This window comes from Metopolophium dirhodum, chromosome 6 (assembly GCF_019925205.1).
Source record: "Metopolophium dirhodum isolate CAU chromosome 6, ASM1992520v1, whole genome shotgun sequence".
Classification (NCBI taxonomy): Eukaryota; Metazoa; Arthropoda; class Insecta; order Hemiptera; family Aphididae; genus Metopolophium; species Metopolophium dirhodum.
This window is the reverse complement of record NC_083565.1, coordinates 17,569,667-17,591,550: the sequence shown is the minus strand read 5'-3', so window position 1 is coordinate 17,591,550 and position 21,884 is coordinate 17,569,667. Positions and strand designations below refer to the sequence as shown.

Below are 21,884 nucleotides of genomic sequence, written 5' to 3'. Positions count from 1 at the left end.
CAACTTTGAAGGATGATTCCTAGTAGCAAATTCCTAGTTAGGACTATTAAGAGGCATATAAAAAAAAAAAAAAAAAAATTAAAGAAATAAAGAAAATTTTACTCAAAACCAGTTTTTAACAAAATCCATGTAAAACTATTGTCGAATAAAAAATGTAGTAGGTATAAATTTCATTATAAATATTTTATATTGTTATACCTAATAGAAGTTCAACAATATTAAAGATGCATAAGCTCAATTTTCATAAAAAGTTTAAATTTTGACAAAAGTCATGTATATCCGAAAATTTGTTAATCATTAGGTGTAATGTAGTTAAAAATGTATAGTGTTCAATTTTATAGGTAAGGATTGAAAATTTAAAACAAGGTTTCTCAAAAGTATAATGTGAAAGAATGTTTTGGTTTTACAATGATGTGTGGTTTTTTTTTCTGTCTGTCAGGCAACATTTTGGATAGTAAGCATGCCTCAATTTTTGAGACCAGCATATTTTCAAAAGTAGACTAGTTGGTACTTTTGGGAAGTCTAAATTGAAAATTTAAAGTAGATTTAAAAAGCGTCTAGGAAAACTACCGACAAATTACGAAAAACCGCTAAAAATGAGATTTTAATTTCAACGCTTTGTTTATCACCATTGCAACGAATAAAAAATAATAATATTAAAAGAACGTAGTCCTTTATTATTAATTATATTGTATACACACAAATACATTTTAAAATGCAATGTTTTCGGCAAAAGTTAATTTAACCTACTGTATTACAGTGGCGTCATTTGGGGGGGGGGGGGGCAAGGTGGGCATTTGCCCCTGTCTGATTTTAAAAGCAGCCCTATGGGCCGGTGTCCAGTTGTTGCCGTTTTACCATTATTATATTTTATTAGCGCAAAAAACGTGCCTATAATAATGTTATAATAATATGCAAACATTTGCTGTCTGGGTAGTGGGTATTTTATAATATTTTCAGAAAATATTATAGTATGTACTAAGAAATTATTGTCACAATGATACATTTTTACTAATTGATTGTTGGAATATATTTAGACGTATGCGGGGACGTACACATTGTATGTATGGATATGTATTTATGTATGTTTGTTTGTGTGAGTGTGTTTGGTGAAGGAAAATGAACAGTTAGTATCATAATCTCGTATAGTTTAATTTCTAAAATCTAAAATGATTACAAATTCTAAAAACAACAACCCATTGACGCTCTTATTATTTATCATTGATCACGGACTTCATAACTTGCGACAGTCGTGTATGATTCAACTATTCTGCGTATTGTGTTAATTTAGTTGAGTACCTAAATTAAAATTAATTTTTTTCGTGACGCATGTTTACATTAATCTTTTAATTTGGGGCAAAATATGATCTAAAAAAAATAGATGGGTGGTTAGGTGGTGCGATTAAAAATATAAAATTACCGCAAACTGCTCGAAAAGCATGGAAAATAATTTCTAACATGTTAATAAACAGACAAAACTTGAGCCGGTAAGCAAGCAATAAAAAAAAAATATATTATAATTTAAGATAATATTAATTTGTAAATACAGTAAAACCTCGTTAAGACGCTCCCGTTTAATACGCCATCCCGCTTAACACGCGGATTTTTCCCGGTCCCAGGTAATTGTACACTTTTAACATTGAAAAAAACACGCTTAATACGCCACCGCATATTACGTAATCCCGCATAATACGCTCTAATTGCTGGCTTCTGCGTGGATGACTGGAAGTTTATTCATTGAATGGGTTCAACAGCTCAACTGCAAGTTCGTTAAACAGAAAAGAAACGTCCTTTTATTTGTCGATAATTGCCCTGCTCATCCGAAAGAAATAACCCTTACAAATATCAAACTTGTGTTTTTCCCGCCAAATGCTACGAGCAAGCTTCAGCCCCTTGATCAAGGTGTGATCAAAGTTTTAAAACAGAAATACCGTAAGAAATTAGTTCAACGGTATTTACTAGAAATGGAATCGGTGACCGATGCAGAAATCCCCAAAATCAATGTTTTAGATGCTATTCATTATGTTTCAATTGCGTGGGATGAGATAAAACCAGAAGTTATTAAAAACTGTTTCAACAAAGCCTATTTTGATAACGTCTCACAAGAAGACCCTCACGTTTTGGACTCAGACGAATTTCGGGACTTTGAGGAGGTTTATCCAGGCTACACATCCATTGACGACCAATTAATAACGAACGAGGCACTAGAACTTGAAGAAATTATCAATCAGGCTACAGTAAACGATGAACCAGATGAGCCAAGTGATGATGAGGAAGAATACATTCCACCACTTCCGTCAATCGCTAGTACTGTACAATCAATATCTACATTGAGACAGGCACTTACTGCAACTGATGGCTCCGAAAACATGCTTCTATATCTAGGTAGGGTGGAAAATTTCTTATTGAATAAATATAAAAATAATGTATTGAAACAACCAACCATTACCACTTTTTTTAATCCAAGAAAATAATACATAATTATAAAATATGTTCCTAATAATTTTATTGTATGTATATTTGATGTTTTTTTATTATTAATTTTAAATACAACTTATGTTACTGTGTAATACATAACAAGTCACACTATGAACATTTTTCTAATTTATTCTATCTATGTACATACATATTATCACATTTAAAACGCTTTTAATATGCGGGTATCGCCTATAGCGCTTTAAGAGCGTAATAGGCGGGATATCGCCTATAACGCTATCCCGCATATTGCGCGGTTTTACGATTTCCCCTTCGAGAGCGTCTTAACGAGGTTTTACTGTATATCATATACTTAAATAAGATATATATATATATATATATATATACTTAAATACTTATAATGAATCAGGTAAAATTGATTTATAGATAATGCAGTTAATAGATTTTCAAAAATAAAAAAAAGAAGATATCTCAATAAACTACTAATATTTTTGCGGTTTTTTTTTACCCATTCGGGCCGGTCTAAACCTTTGCCCCCCTCTATTGAAAACTGAAATGACGCCACTGCTGTATTAGTGTATTACCAATAGTAAAATAAATTTCTTTAATGGCAACAATATCATAACAATGTGTAGTTACTTAGTAATGTAGGATGACATACCGTTTGTGCTTTGAATCGTTTTTCATATGAGGATCCTAACGATTTATCATTGAATTCAAATTTAACACATCCATTAATATGACTCAGGTCATACACTCTTGAATAATATTGACTATTATTCTATAATCTGAAATATTAGCAGTACCTTCATTAATCGAAAAAGTAGTTTACTAAAATAGTATTTAAAATTTTAAATATTATGTATTGATTATTGCAAAATATAATTATTACCAGAAAAAGTATTAGCCCTGTTTTTAAATTTGTATATATTATTATATATACCTCTGTGGCTCTGGTCACATCTGACTGATGGAATCATAATATCACATTACATTAATCATAGATATATAAATGATAGACACTAATATTGTCAATGAGCAAAAAGAATTTAAAGCAATATGTCTTTTTAATTGATTAAAAAACACCCCACAGTTTTCTGTAGTACCTAATTCATTAGAATCATTATTGGCAATGTCCAAAAATCACTTTTGTTCTCTTTAATAATAAATAAATAAAATAAACTCATTCATAAAATTATAAAAATATATTTTCACATGATTTTTACTTAATATGTCATTTATACATGTTTTCTCATATAAATTTATTTTCACATGTTATCACAATCTTAATGATTTTACATTCTTACACAATCAAGCCGTAACCACAATAAAATACAACAAATTTTTGTGAAGGCACATTTGACAACTCGTTTGGCATTGTTCGTTGCAGCGCAGACTGGGACATTGGCGCAACTAGAGGGGTACAAAAGGGTCTTTAGCACCCCTTGTTTTTTTAGGTCTAACTATCAAATTATTATAGCGAAATAGGTACCATAAATGTTATGTTTTTAAAATATGAATTATTATAGCACTCCACGTTTTAGAGGTCTAGTTGCGCCTATGGACTGGACGCGAACGTTGATGAACACTATCGAATGGTTTGTTCATGTTCGCTAAAAGAGCATAGGCATGATGAATTTATATAGGGGGGCTATATAGCCTAATATATTTCTGGTACATAACATATATTCTAAAAATGTAACTAAACAAAATTACGGAATGGGGGGGAGCTTCTACGCCTATGTAAAAGAGTGGGTAAGTTGTAAGTACATCAAAGAAATGTTATTAATATGATGGCAGCGCACTGTATGTTTTCTCTCTCTCGTCCACGCGCAATACAGACAAAACGCGTTTACACGGTCTGAGTAGAACTCGTTTAATTTTGGTTTTAGAATAAAAATATCTATTATAAAATTGAAATATGAGAATATTTCTGTGTGCAAGACGGTGCGTTTTTTAAAAAGTTACAGGTTGTTATATCTAAACAATATATTGAGTGTTATATACGGAATAATGAAAAAAACCCAGTTTTGCTCTTTGAAATATTGTCATATTTTTATTTTAAAATAGGTATTTTTACTCTAGAATCCAAATTGAGAAAGTTCTACTTAGACTGCGTCTAGTCTAGTGGGTGAGAGAGAGAAAACAAACAGTGCGCTGCAACCTCTTAATAATGTGGAGAAATTTGGTCTGATTTAGTTGTTAACGAATGTTTGCTAAAATTTTACGTATAGTACAAAACATAATTTAATTTTTTGTTGAATTTTAACTTGTTTTATATTTCAATAATGGAACCATTAGAGAAGTGCTACAACTGAGAAAGAAAGAAATATGTAATTAGTTCTACACGTATTAGTGTCAACATTATACACAGTTGAGTGTGGATTTCGAGGTGGGAGGAGCTTGGCGTTGATTTTGCATCAAATAATAGTTAAAATAATTACTGCTCATTGCTATAGTAAGATTCAGTATGCTCAGTGGTTTTTATAAGTGTATAACATCAGTTGATTTTGAGAAAACCACATAACTGCTTAATGTTTCTATCCTAACAAATTCAATAACCTATGTAAATATGACATACTTAGACATACTTAACCTAACCTTTTTATATATTCAATACAACATTATAGCAGTTTTAAAGTAACTTTGTACAGATGTTGAAAATATCTTAAAAAATATCACAACTACACTCATTTTTTCAAACAGTGGTGGAACCTATATAACCATCTAACGCTATAACTCTACCAACTCTCACTATCATTATTGCATTAAAGCATGGATTTTATGTAAATGGGTATATAACTGTTGCATTATATATAAAAAAAAAATTTACATTTATGCTTTTTATGGAATAATGCAGTGTTGATATCAAATTTAATACATCTAATACAGTGACTCTCTAGACACCTAATGTACAGCAGAGCGTACCTGCTTTTTTAAAATATATTAATTCAATTGAGAAACTATATATGAAAAAGTCCAGGTATTTAATTTAATTATTTGACAGCTATAGGTTTTATTTACAATTATACAAGAGTGATGTGTTATACAATTAATGTTATTAGCTTATTTAGCTTATTACATTTCACTAGGTCACTTCTACAATAAAAATAAGTACAACCTACTTCTTAAACAGTTATATTTATTTTTTAATTGGTTAAATAATACACACATTATAAACTGTCATTATCATTTATTATCATTATCATCATCAAACTATCAAATTGTCCTTCTAGTTCAGTTACACTTTTCAACATTTTCAACGACAACCGCTCACACTAACGACAATGATGTCCTCCCTATGGCTACTATTTTCATTGTTGTCAAACCTGTTTATTTACATCCAAAATAGGAATACTGTTTACAAGTCTATTATTTTAATTTCTAATTTAAAAAAATTTGTCAATAAATTCATCATTGATATATTATAGGTATATGCCATGTATAATGAAAAACATGTTTACCTTAGCCTCGCACATTTCATAAAATGACGGAAGTATAAATATTTATGATAGAAAATGTATTTTATATTTCCCTTTTCATTATATACAAGATATATAGAAATTTACAACAATCCAATATTTATAATAATAAATAATATAAAGAATAACAAAAATACATTTTAACTAGTTATATTTAAAATAATATTTTTAAAACAAAATTAACTATCAAATAAAATAATACTTTATAAAGAAAATGATATGGAATATGTAACTAATAATAGTTAAATAATAATAAAACGATTAAAACAAATATTTATATCAACTAATAATGTTATTATCATTGGTTATTTCTAGAAATTGAGCACAAATATCTCTCCAGCATTCACCCTTTTGATTGAACACAAACTTGTAGTAGTTTCCATCAGCACAAATTACTATTTAAACATGTTAAAAATTATAATGTGCTAACAAACTTAAAATTTAAATCATTACCTATGATACAATTGTTTTCTGATCCAAATGCACAAACACACTGTGGTCCATTAGGCACTTGAAATTTACAAAAGCTCCAACTAGAACTAAAGTATTTCGGTAAGAAATTTGAAGCTAAACTTGACTGTTTATTTAAACTTTGGTCTTCTAATGCAAATATATGAATGGTTCCATGATCACTAGCCACACACATCATAGTTGAATCCGCATTGAAGTTAATACTAAATTATTGTTGTAAATAAATGAATAAACAAATAAAATAAATATTAAGATCAAAACTTCATCTTTAAGTTTTGTAAAAACAACAAAATAAATTACCAATAAATTTGAGCTGTATTAGTTCCTCTACGAAATTCATATAACATATTTCCAGACTTTGTGTCAAATACTCTTATTAGAGTTCCCTAAAAAATGTTTTTATTTTCTTTCATTAGTTTTATCTACAAGTATTAATTTGTTTGATTATAATGTACTCTTTCAGATGCTGTAGCCAGTCTTGTACCCTGTAAATTAAGAGCTATACATCCTAAGAGGGTTTCATGTGCAGCAATATCCAGAGGAGGTTTATCTGTATCTGCTAGATCTACCAATTGAACATGTCCCATTTTTCGCCCAGGGAATGCTAATAATGAATTGTTGCTATTGGGGCATAGCATACACAAACCTAAAAAATACAATTATTTAATTTAACTAGGTATTAGTTGTAAAAACAATGAAAAAATAGTTATAACTTATTAATGATAATATATACCTTTTGGATTGGCATGAGTTTCAAACACATGTAGCTGCTGTGGAGTCTGCGTGAACGTGTACACTTTGATGACACCTTCAAGCACAACAACTATTCGATCTCTTCTTAGCCGCACACATAGCACGTGTGTGTTGAACTCCAAAGTAATCACAGAATCTTTTTTCAGATCATCCCAGATAACAACTGTGGGAAAAACAACCTCACAAATGAAAACGCTGATGGGTTTAATTTTTGTGCAACTGAGGTCGTACCTCTGTTTGTTGGATATTTTGGTGATGTGCCTCCACCAACCATAGCTAAATAGTTACACCTAAATAACATTTCTACAAAGGCAAGGCCACCATCTGGAAAGTCTTGGCGCACTTTTTCTTTTAAAGGGTCACAGTTGTAAACTCTAAAGCCCTTATCCATACCACAAGCAAAACATCCTGAAAACAAATCATAATTAATTAGAATTAGATCTTTTGGTATACCTATATCTCATTTACCAGACACCCTTTTTTTAATTTTTTTTTTTAAACTTATGTAGTTAAGTATACTAAAACAATGGTGAAGTCAGAATTTGGAGGTCGGAGTTAGTTTCGAAGTTACGACTAACTTTAATATTTTAAATTACAAAAAACCACTTTGAAGTTCAATACATTTGCAACAAGAGCCAGGTCATACACATGACATTCTATCAGATAATAGGATCAAACTAAAAATGTAAGAAATTGCTGAAACTGGTCACTTAGGTTTCTAAACATTTTTTTGTAACAATATGTATATTGACATTAATATGGGCTGTGAAAAATGGTGTAATATTAATGTTGAAAAAAGTTACTACCTATTTACAGGTATTTTTTACAAGCAATAGAAAAAAATAATATCGATGGATACCCATATTAGGTATAATTAGGTATAGCAATAGTTAACCAAATACGTGTTTATTATATTGTTGAGTGAAACTTCAGCAAGGTAGATTTGAATTTTAGATATTGTGTCTTTTAAAATTGTAATTAACGAAACAAAAATATTGTCCGTTGAAATACGACGGTAAACAGAAAATAAGTATCTATTTAGTATTCTGGAATAAAAATCAAAGAAAAAGTTTGGTAGTATTTAAAATGGGTACACTAGTCAAAAAGTATTTGCAAATTATTTGAAATACCAAAAAAGTATTTAAATACAAGTATTTGAATAATCAGCAAGACTGCAGGTTGCCTAAATAATGATGGGCAGGTAGGTAATTAAAGTCGTCTAATTGGAAGGTCAAAAGCAGATCAATTTTGTAATTACCTTGATCCTGATTGAAGCCAGCGAACAATAGTCGGTTGCCGTGGGGATTACTCCTGCCGATGTTCATTATTTCAACTCGGTCGACTGGCGAGGATTTGTTCAACATAAATCCATCCGACAACACACCGTGGACAGGACGTGTTTCCGAACCAACTTGTTAACCGTATCGGCGACCTATTGGCTGCGTGAGGCACCTTGGGTGCATGATAAAAACAATTCGACCAACTAAGCGTTTAACGTTTCCTTTGTAGTGCCGTGGAAACAACAAACACATAAAATAGCATGCATACCGTTCGTGGAGACGGAAGTGTTCTGCAAAAACGGCAAAAATATAAATTCGGATTGAAACCGTTGCGGCAGAATTCTTAAATCCGGAAGTGTCGGCGGGACAACTAATGAGAAGGAAAAAAAAAACTCAAAAAACAATATTATTATTATTCGGGAACAAAAACAATAACAAACAACATCGAAAGAAACTCGTTTCGGAGACGACGGCGTTCGGGATAAATAAAATTAAAAATAATCGGAACGTCATAATAAAAGATAATGAAATTTATGTATTTACATTCACATTTCTCAGTAATTCTCACACGTCGCTTATCTCCGGACCGTTATCAATCACCGTGGGTTGGCACCGCCGCAACGTCAGCTGAACACACGGGGAATAGTGATAGAAATTGTAGTCTCAGCAGCTGCCGCAGCTGCTCTTGTTTTTGCGTTTTGCTTTTTCCCGTCGCCCGTTCTATTATCTATTGCAAGTCCGCGACTTAGTATTTTTTTCCCCTTTTCTGTATTACACACGCTATTGATATTATTACTATTATTATTATTATTATTATTATTATTATTATTCCCAAACTGCCGGTGATTGCCGCCGCCGTATCCGATATTTTGCCGGCTTGCCGCCCATGATTGCCAGTTGCCGCCAGTCTGCGCCGACCACCAGACGGTAGAGTGTGTAGAGTCGCTTGAGTGTCGACAGACAGTGCGGTAGTAATGTAGTATCGTTCATCACGTTCACTCGTCGCTCGTCTTTGTGGTCGTCAGTCAGTCAATGCGCGCCCGGTGCACCGGCCCTTGATAGTCTATATATAAACGTTCATCGTTTGTTTTTCTGTAGGCCGTTAACGGTTTTTTAAAAATTGTTTCTCAGCGATCCGGTGACTACGCTGCAGCTGCCGCACATCCGTAACGTCATATTATTAATTATTAATAACACAATAATCAACGTTAATATTATTATTATTGTCATTTCGTTGCGATGATGTCCCGTCACCCGTCGTCCGAACGCCACTCACGGCCGTCGAGTTATTGACCCATCAACATATGCTATTGGCCGCCGCTTGCTTGTCATCGGTTACGAAATCGGAAATAGGTCCCCGCGGGCCATCGACTACCAATCATCCATCCTCTTCGAGACCGGATCCGTTATTGTTCACATTCGAAGTGATTATATCCCGCAGGAGGTTCGTATTATAATAATATTATGAAATTATTATGGAATAAGTAAACTATGGTATAATGTCGTAATTATTATATGTCTTTGTCATCATTGTGACAGTATAATAGATTTGCGAGTTCAACAGTAGGTAACCCTAACCCACATATCCATTTATATTATGCACGACAATGAGTATAATATGTACCTATATTAGGTATTAGGCACGTGACGGTCGTGTTTTGTGTTTGAGAATTTTAATTTACGACGATATTTGCATAAAACGCCGACTTGTGTGAAATTGCAGGCGGTAGCCGGTAAATAGGAACACTCTATCCTTGCCTCTACCTATATTAATTATTTATTTCAATTAATGGATTTCATAGTATCCACACTATATACTACTGGTGCAATATTATAATGGTTACCTACAACATTATAGTAGGTATACAATTATATTTGTACAGTATAACACACACCTATTTATCAACGATTTGAACAAAAAAATTGTTCTCAGTAAAAATGACAAAATTTATTTATTGAGGGTAGGAAAAGACCCCACCCCCTCCTTGATCCATCCCTAGACCTTGATACGTTCTTCGCGTGATATGACTAATAATTATACATATAACGTGGTGGACACAATAAAACATTTTATACAATAATATAAGGTAACTACGTGTTGTGTTACTATTTACTATTATATTATGCGGATCTACAATACGTTTTGTATTGTCCATTAATTTTACATAGGTACGACTCGGTCAGGTTTTTTACTATTGTCAAGGTCCGGGGGTCGATTTTGGCTTTTCGTTTTGGCACTGCCGCGTAGCGTATTATTAATGTGTATACGATACACAGCTGCAGGTTAGTGATATTATTAATAATAACTATAAAAATAATAAATATGTGGTGGAGGGGAAAACAGTTTTTGAACTCGAGCCACGAACGTTTTTAAACATAGCTGCAGCACGAAACGCCCTCGAGGACAACTGACAGACCCCCACCTATTCACCCTTCCACAGTTCCGCGTCGTCCCTTCGGTTATAAGTTGTCACGTGCCACGACAATCGTGTGTGTGTGTTTATTTTATTACTTATTATGTCAAATAATATGTACGACTACTACTACGGTCTTCTTTAAAAACCACCCCCACGCAAACCCACCGGTGGGACGTGAACCTGTGGATGGTCAGGTATTCTACCCCGTCCTCTTTCCGTCAACAAGTTTTCTGTCGCCGGTTGATGACCTTACCGACTGGGACCTATTTTTCGAACTCAATCAATAACCGCAATTGCACCTTATTGAAAACGTACATTGCAGTATGTATTTTATGATACACTGGTAATTTCTTGTTTTTTTCACGTATTCATGTTAAGCCAAAACCTGTGGAAAAAATGCTTCAGAATTAAATAGATTTTGATTATTTTTATAATCTAATTAGTACCCATAGGTACTATACTCTATTTGCATAAGAATGCCCGAATTCGCGCATGAATACTCATTACTGAGCGACGCGAAATTCTCATCAATCGTGTATTATAGTACAGGTATTCAAATTGAATTGTATTTTTAAAATACTTTGAGAATTTGGGAGGATTCTATTTCTATTGGTATTTTGAATAGTTTGTAATATTGAACATACATTTTTCCGTTATTCTTTTTAATTTTATATTCGTATTTATAATGCTCCCTGCACTCGTTTTCGGTGTCTACGCCATTGCCGTTGGTATCGAAGAACTATGGTTATGGTACACGAAATATGTATGCTACAATTTACAAATATTGTTACAATATGCGTTTGTTTACCGTTACATACACGCGCGGTGTGCCGTAACGTACCTACCTATTATTTGCGCGATGAAAACTTGTTTGTGGAATACTTTCCGTCTCGTTTGGTTATTAATTATTACCCGAGTTATAATACAGAAAAACATATTTCACTGATTTTATCAAGACTATGGCGTTTGCAGGCGGGTTTAATTTGCAGAACGATGTATACAATTTTTATACATGCGTAAAATTGATTTTTTTTTAGTGTTATTACGTGTGTTATGGTAGACGTTGAGTGTCTTAACAACAAGGGGCTTCAATATAATAAAGTGGTGTACGCTGCTATTATATTATAGTACATAATATGACTTATGAGTACCTATATTCAATAACTTATTAAGATGGGTAGACATTTTAAACTTAACAGTGAAAATGTGTACACTGTATACCTACACATTGTATTATATGATTTTTTCAATAAATATTAATGGAAAATTATTTGTTCGATATTCTATAGTAGCTATTGCTTAAATTGTGGCATGCGTGCGGCCGTTGGCGTAGTAATGAACAAACCAGTAGTCGAACTAGTAGTATTAATATTATGCATAGGTAATATAGGTACTTCAAGAGTTAACTTAAGACATGTCATCTACGTCTACCTATCATTATTCTTTTTGTGTAAAGGAATATATGTTACCTATAGAAAAATTAACTATTATTCACCGATTGTTCATTAAGAAATAATAACGCAGTATCTGTGCGGCATTGTTTACCGCTCTTTACCAAGCATCTGTTATGTATTATGATATTTTCAATACTCAATGCTGTAGGTGTTGTCTAGTTGCCCTCAGTTTGACCTTTTGTCCCGATTGTACTCTGATAAAAAAATGTAGGGCCTAAAATAATTCATAGAATGCTATTTAGGTACCCTGGTACATTGGTCTTTTATATGTATTCCGTTTCGTTAGAAATAAACTGGAATAAGATGGTGTAGTCAGAAATTAGAAAAGACGAATATTCGTGCGAATACACGTTCAGGTAGGTAATAGCCAATAGGTAAGTGTTTCAACAAATCAAAACGTACCCACATCAAACGTTTTAGCTTGCTTAAAAATAATATAGGGTATAGTTCTAATAAAACAAACACTACCGCTAATATTATATATTATATTGTTTATTTTTCGCACTAAATATAACGTTAATTGTTTTATTTTTTTGGTTCTACGACCTATCTAATAAAGATGTTATTGTAGAGTTTGAAGGATAATTTTCATATGCAATCAAAAATATGCATTCAAAATTTGTAAACAGCTGCTAATAAAAATATAAAACTGAATTATAGATCTTTAAATAAAACATTATTTTATTTTATTTTGTAATGTTTATTAATAAATTTAAATTTTATGTTGTAAAAATGTATAGACGGTGTAATGACTTCCCTTTAGAGTTAAGATAATGCTACTTACCTACATGGTTACATGCCCTGTTTGTATCCCGGTTTGACGTTTCTATTCAACTGTTATCTATCTGCTGTAAATAGCTATATTGGTGTATCACATCATAACGTCATACAACAATAATTGTTATTATAGGATTAATACTGCGGTTAGTTTAGGGCATAATCAGATGTAATATAAAATTTTAAAATTAAATCCTTATTATTAATTTATCTTCTCACAATTTTTTTTATTTTTATTTTTAATGAACATTGACAACAATGGCCATTAGTTATAAAAAGTTATACTATGTCTAGTACACGGGTATACCTAGATTCAACACTGTGTGCAACATTATAATGTTATGCTTAGAACGATATTGTATGTTATGATTCGATATAGTTCTTTATTATAGTTTTATATTCACATTTCACGGTATATAATATATAAATAGTTTTTCCAACTGGCAATTGGCATTTGCTAATTTTAATACAATTAAGTTTAATTTAAAGAGTTGTTCGCTATAATTGTGAATTATTCACACGTAATTTGAATACAAATCGAATACAGACTTTATTTTTAGTAAAATTATTAGTAAAGAATAAATAACGATGATAAATTTATTATACCATTGACTACTGTGTACATTATATGGTTAACATCAACATTATATAAAAAGTCAATTATTTAATGTCTTAAGTTTTATATATCTGCAGTTTACAATAATGTTCAGAGTTTCTATAAAATTATGTTTGTCCACGTCGGTCGTCACATACTCGCATTCATGTTTTTGAAGCATCATCTTGAAAAATTATTACACTTAATTATAGAATCTATAGGTATATTATATTGTAAGTTTGAGTATTTTTTTGCCATAATTAATCAACAATTAATATTGTTTTTTTCGTATTTTCTAATAAACTGAGATGGCTAAATTAGGAGTATTAATATTTTAAAAATTAAGGTATTAGTTTTAATCAAGTATTTAAATTGTTTTATCAAATATTATATTGGTTTTAATGTTTAGGCAATAAGCTGGTTAAGGAGTTTCTAATGTAATAGGAGGGTGGTTGCAGCGTACTAGGGAAAAAGTGTAACTTTATAGAGAAAGACCTAATTTAAATAGGTAATTGATTTAATGATATTTATATTTTTGGATGTTCTTAGAAATTAATTATAATTATTAATTTTCAATTCTTTCAAAATTATGAATTTTAAGAAAAAAATCAAGTAACTTGTATATTATGTTAAAAAAATAAGTAAGCGATAGTCATGTTATCTGTGAAGTAACTTTATACTAGGTGTATATACCTACCTAATAAACTTTTATTTGATATCCACTTAAATGATTAATGACTATAACTATTGATGGACGGTATACTATTTTGATAGACTTGATATCTGGAAAATGTATCTCAACAATTTCCAATCGACCTATGCTTTCTAATTATAATATAATATTATTTTTTGCGTAATAAACCGTCCTAGGTATATCGATTCCGCCGATTTTGTATCAATTCCGTCGGCTACCGTTCATAATAATAGATATTATCTTCCTATCGACTATACCGGTTGTTAATTCCACCTAGCCTTAAATTTAATAATACATTCATCGCTTCGCTCAGAATCTAAAATATAAATATTTTTACCATTTAAAATAATAATCTACAGGTATCATGCAAGTCATAATTTTTAATTATTTATGTATTAATATTGAAATAAATTATACCTTCTAATAATATAATACATGCGTGTTGTATAACTTACTTACGCGTCATGCCTCTTGTATAAATCATGATTCATAATATGGGTAGGTATTTTAAATACATTTTACATTATATACAAGATGTAACAGGACTACTTGACAAATATAGCAACGTTTGTAATGGACATTTGTTAAATAGTCCTGTTACACCTTATATATTAATAGCCAATAGATACATAATATTTTACATTAATAAATTGTACATTATAACTTGTGTTAACTGTTATAGATTAATTATTTTATCAAAAAATGCAGTCTAAATTTTCTAGCATTTTTATAAATATTTAAGACTTGACAGAATCGACAAGTTTAGTATAAGTAGGTATATTATTATGAAATATGGACAATAGCCGACAGAATCGATAAATCGTCAATAAACTTGCTTTATTATATTTCATCTTTTTTATCATTAGGTGGAATCCAATATACTTAATACAATTTTTCTGTTTCATTTTAATGGTTCGTACAAATTTTAATTGAACACCATAATATAATAAATAAATTAAGATTTAATATAACATTGAATGGCGCAGGTACTAAAAAACATGGCTTTACTACTAACATATAATTTACATTTTTTTCTACGACTTTTTTACTATAAGCTGCACCACAAATTGCAATGTCTCTAGATTTACGATTGGCAGCGACAGGCGGTGGTTGTCGGTTGTGCATAGTAATGATGCCGACTCTAAATCCCTAAAAAAATGTCCACCCATGCAGGACTTCATTGGCTCCCTGATAATAATACCATTGTTATACCTTATAACGTGGTGTTGCATAACCATGACAATATTTATTACATAAAACTATAGTCTATATTAAATATTTATTTTATGTTTAAGAGACTACCTAGCTATTACCTACATAATATTTGCTTTGTAGGACATTTGTAGTATATCCTGAGTGGTGTTAGCGTTACCATGACAATAATATTGTTACATATTATAACTTATCAAATATTTGTTTTATTTTTAGACTATTACATATTATTTTATTTTGCTTTGTTGGACTTTGGTTGTATATTTGGCTCTAAAATATAGTACTTAGTAGTTATTAAATATATTTACGTTCACTCTAATGAGTCTCTATAATATAGTAGCTATACTAATTCGAATTAATTAATTCTAGCTCATTATTAACTTATTAATATACTTACGTATATTTAATGTTTTATATTTATATTTACGTCAGTTCAATTCAGGGTGACCAATGAAAATTCTCTTCCGTCCCTACAACGTTATAATAAATTATTTTGTCTATATTTTAAAAATATTTCTTATGAGAAATTTATAAATTCTTTTAACTACTCAAATAGATAAAAAATAACGCTAGGTAATGAGAAGTAATGGTTTTTAAAGTAAAATAATAAATATTATTTAAGTTAAAAAAAATACAATGTTATTCTTTTAAAAATATTTTTTGTGATTTTTCCATTAAATTTAAAAATAACTAATTAAATATGTTAACACCATTATAAACTCAAAAAAAAAGTTCATCTTAAAATGCGTAGGTACATACCAAGAGAGATGAAAGCAGATAGGTACCATTTAAAAATGTATACAACTATTATTTAGCAAATGCCAGTAATTTGTGATTTATTTCAGTATAATATTAGGTGAGGTATTATAAGCTTTATAATATTTACGTAATAGTGTATAACAATAATACATATATTATATTACGTGTATGGAGTACAAGGTGGCCGCGAAATTATGACGTCATTTTTCAAATGCCCGTCATTGTCTAAATAATGGTCTTATTAACAGTTGTTATTGATACAGAGTTTTTTTTATCATTTTCCTTATTATAATATTTTATAAAAAAAAAAAAATGATTTTCTTTTGTATACCTAGTCCTTTATGTATTAAATACATAAGAAATATTTAGAATCTGAATACTGAAATTATATTACCTACTTATCTTTTTTTTACAAAGATTTTCAATCAAAAATTTAATGAACTATTAAATTAAAATTTTTTTTTTCTGAATAAACTAATATTTAAATCTATGGATACAAATAATGTTCCTGCAATTAATTCATTCTCCTGTATTGTTTAAATGAAATTACATTAAAATGTTTGACTGATAGGTAGGTGTAGCCGATATAGATACATAATACATATAACTATATAGTCTATATTATATAGAGGCCACAACAATAGAACGTGTTATTTCTTTGTATCTTAATTCAAGCTTAGCTACTAAATAATTAGTATTCATATTTCTAAAACTGTTAGGACTTAGGATTGAATATGAAAGTATTATATTATGGTCGACTGGGTTTTTTTTTACTGCTAGGTAGTAGAGACAAAAAATTCTTCTGTTGCGGTTTCTTATAAGTTATAAGTTATAACTACTGCTACCTATACACAGTAACATACAGTACCATACGTTCGTCGACATTAGATATACATTTCATCATTTATGTCAATGGCAATCACAATGGTAATCGCGGTCTTTCATATTAATTATATTTTAAAAGTTTATCAAGGTTTTTATATAACTAAACAAAAAACAAGAATATGTCTCTGAAACTAAGTTTAATACTGTAAAATAATATGACATACGTGATACACGTTAGGTATACATTAAATTAGTTAATATTTTTTTTCTTTTACGTACAATTTAAAATGAAGATAGGTACATAATAATTAATCATATTTTTTTTTTAATAATCTAATTATATAATATATAATATAATACTATATTATCACGTATTTATAAAAAAAACTTATCTTTAGATATTTCCGCACTGTATGAAATTTAAACTTATAAATGATAACGTAAAAATATTGATATATATATATTAAATATATCGTAATACTAGTACAAATTTTACGAGATATTTTAATGCATGTTATACAACCAATTCATGAATATTATACTCTTTTTTACTACCTAGCTTATTTGATAGGTATTTTCCTTTTCTGATACAAATAACTAACTTTTATTGTTGTTGATAAAAAATAGATTTGGAAATAAATTATTACTATATAGTAGGTATTAAGTATATTTTTACAACTAATTAAGAACATTTTAAGAGCTAATTTAATAGGTCTATGTTATGCTAACCCCGTGCTAACCTTTTCTGATACAAATAATTTTTGATTTTATTGATTTGGTAACTAATTATTATTATGGCAAATGTATATACCTACACTTATCTCACTTATAGCTGTTCATTATAATGTTTTGAGACAGAAACCGAAATAAATCATGCAATTCTTAAGACTGTTCATTTAATTTTACCCACGGACTAAGATATATAATATACTAACTATATCTTAGTCCGTGATTTTATCACAAAATAGGTCTGGAGAGTATCCATTCTGATTTCACCTATTCTGTGGTTGTTAAAGTGACTATAAAAAATCTGTTTTCTGGTTATATTGTATGACCACTGACCTATGGATACATTGAAGACTGTTATGTGCTACTATAACCTTAAGTGGTTTTTATGCTGTGAAAATTTCCAATTCGTCAATTAATTAGTGTTATTTTTTTTGTATTGGTGTGTGTCAAATTAAATCATATTTTTATCCGATCATGGTACAATTCAAGATACGTGGCTTTTAAAAAAGGATTCTTGCAGTAATAATAACATTTCAACGTGAGGGAAAAGGCAATCAAATAGGTACACAGGTTTTTGCATTGCTTGTGCTTATTTAAATAGTCGCTTTTAGTCACCTAAAAAAGACAATTGGTCACTTTACTCACTTTTCTATTTATTTTAGATTCTGAGTGGAACGATGAATGCATTGATTTTACAATGATGTGTGTTTTTTTATTTTTTTATTTTTGTGTCTGTCATCACCTTTTAGGACAGTAAACATGCTTAGATTTTCTTTAACAGTATCCTTTCTGATAGGAAAGTGAATCTAGTTGGTACTTTGAGGGTCAAAAGTAAAAATTTCCCAGTAGTTTTCAAAAGCTATGTGAAAAACAAAAGAAAAATTAAGGAAAAACGAGAATTTTTACTCAAAATCGATTTTGGTTTTTTGTGTAACTCTAAAACAAATGACCGTAGGCACATGAAATTTTGACTGAATGTTTATACTAGCAATTTCTATATACACCATAACATTTTCCAAATATTTTGATTTATTTTGAGCTGTTTACAGACATTTTCAGTTTCCATTTTTTTTAGTTTTTTTTTTTCTACAAATATCAATAAAATTTTATTTGTTTGGTAAAAAAGCTTGAAAATGTAATACAAGGCTCCTACTATATTGTTACACTGACATTTGAAAAATATTAAAAACCCTTAGTCACAGTTTTTATTTATAAGCATTTAAAGTTCAAATATTGACAAAATACGGAAAAATCACGAAAATTAGCAAATTATTTTGAGTCGAGAATTCATAAATTTTTTTCTTTTTAAATCTAAGATTTGAAAATGTAATACAAGAATATCCATAAGTTTATCTACCTTTATCAAAAAAAAAAAAAATGTCTACAAGAATGTCAAATTAAATTTTTATAAGCGTTTGAAATTCATATTTTTACAACATTTGATATTCACTCGATTTCTCGTGTAACGATTTTCTTATTATGTTGTAGTTAAAAAACGTATGACTGTAGATACTTGAAAATTTCACTGAATATTTGTATTAGCATTTTCTATACACGATAAAATTTTAAAAATAAATTGACTCTTTTTGAGCTGTTTACGGACATTGTCAGTTCTCAATTTTTTTTCTATAAATATCAATAAAATTTTATTCATTGGGTAGAAAAGCGTGAAAATTTTATGCAAGGCTCCTGTTATATTGTTACAATAGCAGTTTAAAAATACTGAAAATACATAGGCACAATTTTTATTTATAAGCATTTAAAGTTTAGATTTTGACAAAATTTATCAAATTTAAAATGTAATAATTATTTTGTGGTTAAAAATTTATAAAATGTTCAACTTTTGTAACTAAGGATTGAAAATTTAAAACAAGGTTCCACGTAAATAGGTTATATATAAATGACTTAATTCACAATAATATCATCAAATATACTTGGTAATATCATAGGCTGACTGACTGTTTTCGCTCAGAATCGTTTTTCTTATACAATGATATTATATCATTGAATTCAAATTTAACACCATCCATTACAGTGACCCACTTGTAACCTACTGTACAGCAGAGCGACATCCACTTACCCACCTTTTTTGAGTTGCAGCCCTGAAAGTGCAAATAATATCCTATATAGGTAAATAAATTACATTATAATACGATCTTAGGTTAGAATTTTTTTCATGATTTAAAGAATTAAAAATTGCTTGAAAATTTAAAAAAATTTTAATATTATTTTGTATTGAGGTGATCGAAATGGGATTCAGTTTGTATCATAATCATGCTTACTTACAAATGTTGTTTTAATACATTTTTATGATAATATTAATATTGTTCCTTAAAATATCTGAATAATCAACTGAATTTTTTCGGGTGATTGCAAATTGTTTCCATAGTGAACATGTAGTAAAATAGTATAGTGAACTGCGTCCGGAATTTTTCTGTTTTTAAAATGGGTATAGGTAGTATATTGCACCCATAGTTTCTATAAGTGACATTGAATTTTTCGGTATATTTTATGTACATGCGTGTAAAAGCCGAATGTTTATCGATTTAATCGTTATGGTATTATTCATACTTCATAAAATTTTTTAACAAACTAATATACCCGCCCAAATTTAATTTTTCATTAATTACCAAATTTATTTTAACCATCCCAAAAAATTATTTTTGGAGGACAGTGATAGCTTCCTTGCCATGATGTCCTCGGGGTAATACTATCATGAGTATAATATTACTTATAAATTTATAAATTAAAATTCTGCTTGACGAAATTTACTTCATAGAAATGTATACCTAAAATGTATTAGGTATTGGGCGCAATTTACGTTTGTTCATTTTTTGATGTAGGTATTTTGATAAAACTCACTAAGTGATAATAATTATTTTCGTGGCTAATGACATAATATTATGCAAAGAGCAAACATTGTGCAACACGTAAATGTTATAGTGAAATAATAAATAACTGAGTTTATTAACAGTGATAAAGTTTATGTAACTAGTATAAATCAAATTATCATGTCTGAACAATGTGATGGTCCCTTTTTTACTGATGTGATGTTTGTTTTATTTAAGATACATAAATTAGTTTATCGTAACTTTATAGTATACCTAAAAAGTTTCGTTTACTTTATAAAAAAAGTGATTTATTGAAACTTTGAACCATGATGAGATATTACGTTTCGTATAATATGTAGGTAATTCACATTTTAAATGGGTTTGCAGTTTACGAAATTAAAAATTATAAAAAAAATGTTTCGTTATATTTTTATAACATTAATTATTATAATAAATACTTATTAATTAATATTTGTTTATATATTGTTAAAAAGATTTAAATTTTTATTTACATGTCCTAAAAACTGTACACCAGCTTGAAAAATAATCACATTATAAAAACAAAAAAAATAAATTAAATTTTTACTAACAACTTGCTATTATTATTTTAATTTAAATTATCAACGACTATTATTTTAATCATTATACTAATTGGCAATTGCTGGATTATTGCTCTATAAGTATAATAACGTAAATTAAGATTTGGGTGAAATGATAAGCTTGATATTTTGACGACGATTTTTGTTATATATTTTTTTGTACTCATTATTAAGAATACGGGACTAACTCTTCACTATTTTTTTTTATTGATTATTTTTGTGGTTATTTAAAAATTTAGTGTTAATCTGTAGCTTAATTAATCCTTTATTCTATTAATACCTAGTAATTTTTTGTTTTTGTCTAATTTTTATATTATATAAATAATAGTTTTTTATAAATATGACGGTTTATCATTATTCATTAATGTTAAATGTATACCCACTAAATATCATCAATATACTGCTCTGATATGAGTATCTTTGTCTGCTATCCAGCTTCTATATGTTTTATTTTCTTATATCCTTAAAACGATTTGTTGATCAAGTACTCATACTAGTGATTCATATTTCACCTGCTTATATAATAGGTAATTAAATATAGGTATGCGTAATTTTTTTAATATCTACGCA

At 29.3% G+C, this 21,884-nt stretch overlaps 3 protein-coding genes across 5 annotated transcripts in view; 2 read left to right on the top strand and 1 right to left on the bottom strand.

The window, feature by feature from the left end:
* Positions 1-1,718: 1,718 nt before the first annotated feature.
* On the top strand, positions 1,719-2,474 carry LOC132947520 (tigger transposable element-derived protein 4-like). The gene has a single exon (XM_061017827.1). It carries the CDS (start codon positions 1,719-1,721, stop codon positions 2,472-2,474), a length of 756 nt encoding a protein of 251 aa, XP_060873810.1.
* A 2,948-nt stretch (positions 2,475-5,422) lies between these two features.
* Positions 5,423-8,997, bottom strand: LOC132946337 (WD repeat domain phosphoinositide-interacting protein 3). Its single transcript, XM_061016311.1, has 8 exons — positions 8,691-8,997; positions 8,401-8,594; positions 7,374-7,550; positions 7,123-7,305; positions 6,845-7,035; positions 6,690-6,775; positions 6,372-6,592; positions 5,423-6,313 (listed from the first exon to the last, which is right to left on the bottom strand). The coding sequence occupies exons 2-8, from the start codon at positions 8,504-8,506 to the stop codon at positions 6,198-6,200; spliced, it is 1,080 nt and encodes a 359-aa protein (XP_060872294.1). The 5' UTR covers positions 8,507-8,594; positions 8,691-8,997; the 3' UTR covers positions 5,423-6,197.
* Positions 8,998-9,160: 163 nt separating this feature from the next.
* The window catches only part of LOC132946332 (ATP-binding cassette sub-family C member 4-like), a 38,019-nt gene continuing 25,295 nt past the window's right edge, over positions 9,161-21,884 (top strand). For 2 of the 3 annotated variants that reach the window (XM_061016290.1, XM_061016291.1), the window contains exon 1: positions 9,161-9,866. The gene's annotated coding sequence lies outside the window, so the exon portion shown is untranslated. The remainder of the gene's footprint in view (positions 9,867-21,884) is intronic. The other variant, XM_061016289.1, reaches the window with a different exon arrangement.

Bases quoted from the DNA above. Each gene is read 5' to 3' on its own strand.
- LOC132947520 (XM_061017827.1), top strand. From the start codon at position 1,719: ATGACTGGAAGTTTATTCATTGAATGGGTTCAACAGCTCAACTGCAAG.
- LOC132946337 (XM_061016311.1), bottom strand. From the start codon at position 8,506: ATGTTGAACAAATCCTCGCCAGTCGACCGAGTTGAAATAATGAACATC. The intron at 7,551-8,400 runs GTAATTACAAAA...ATTTGTTTTCAG, and splicing joins TGGCTTCAATCAGGATCAAG to GATGTTTTGCTTGTGGTATG. The intron at 6,314-6,371 runs GTAATGATTTAA...ATGTTTAAATAG, and splicing joins AGAAAACAATTGTATCATAG to TAATTTGTGCTGATGGAAAC.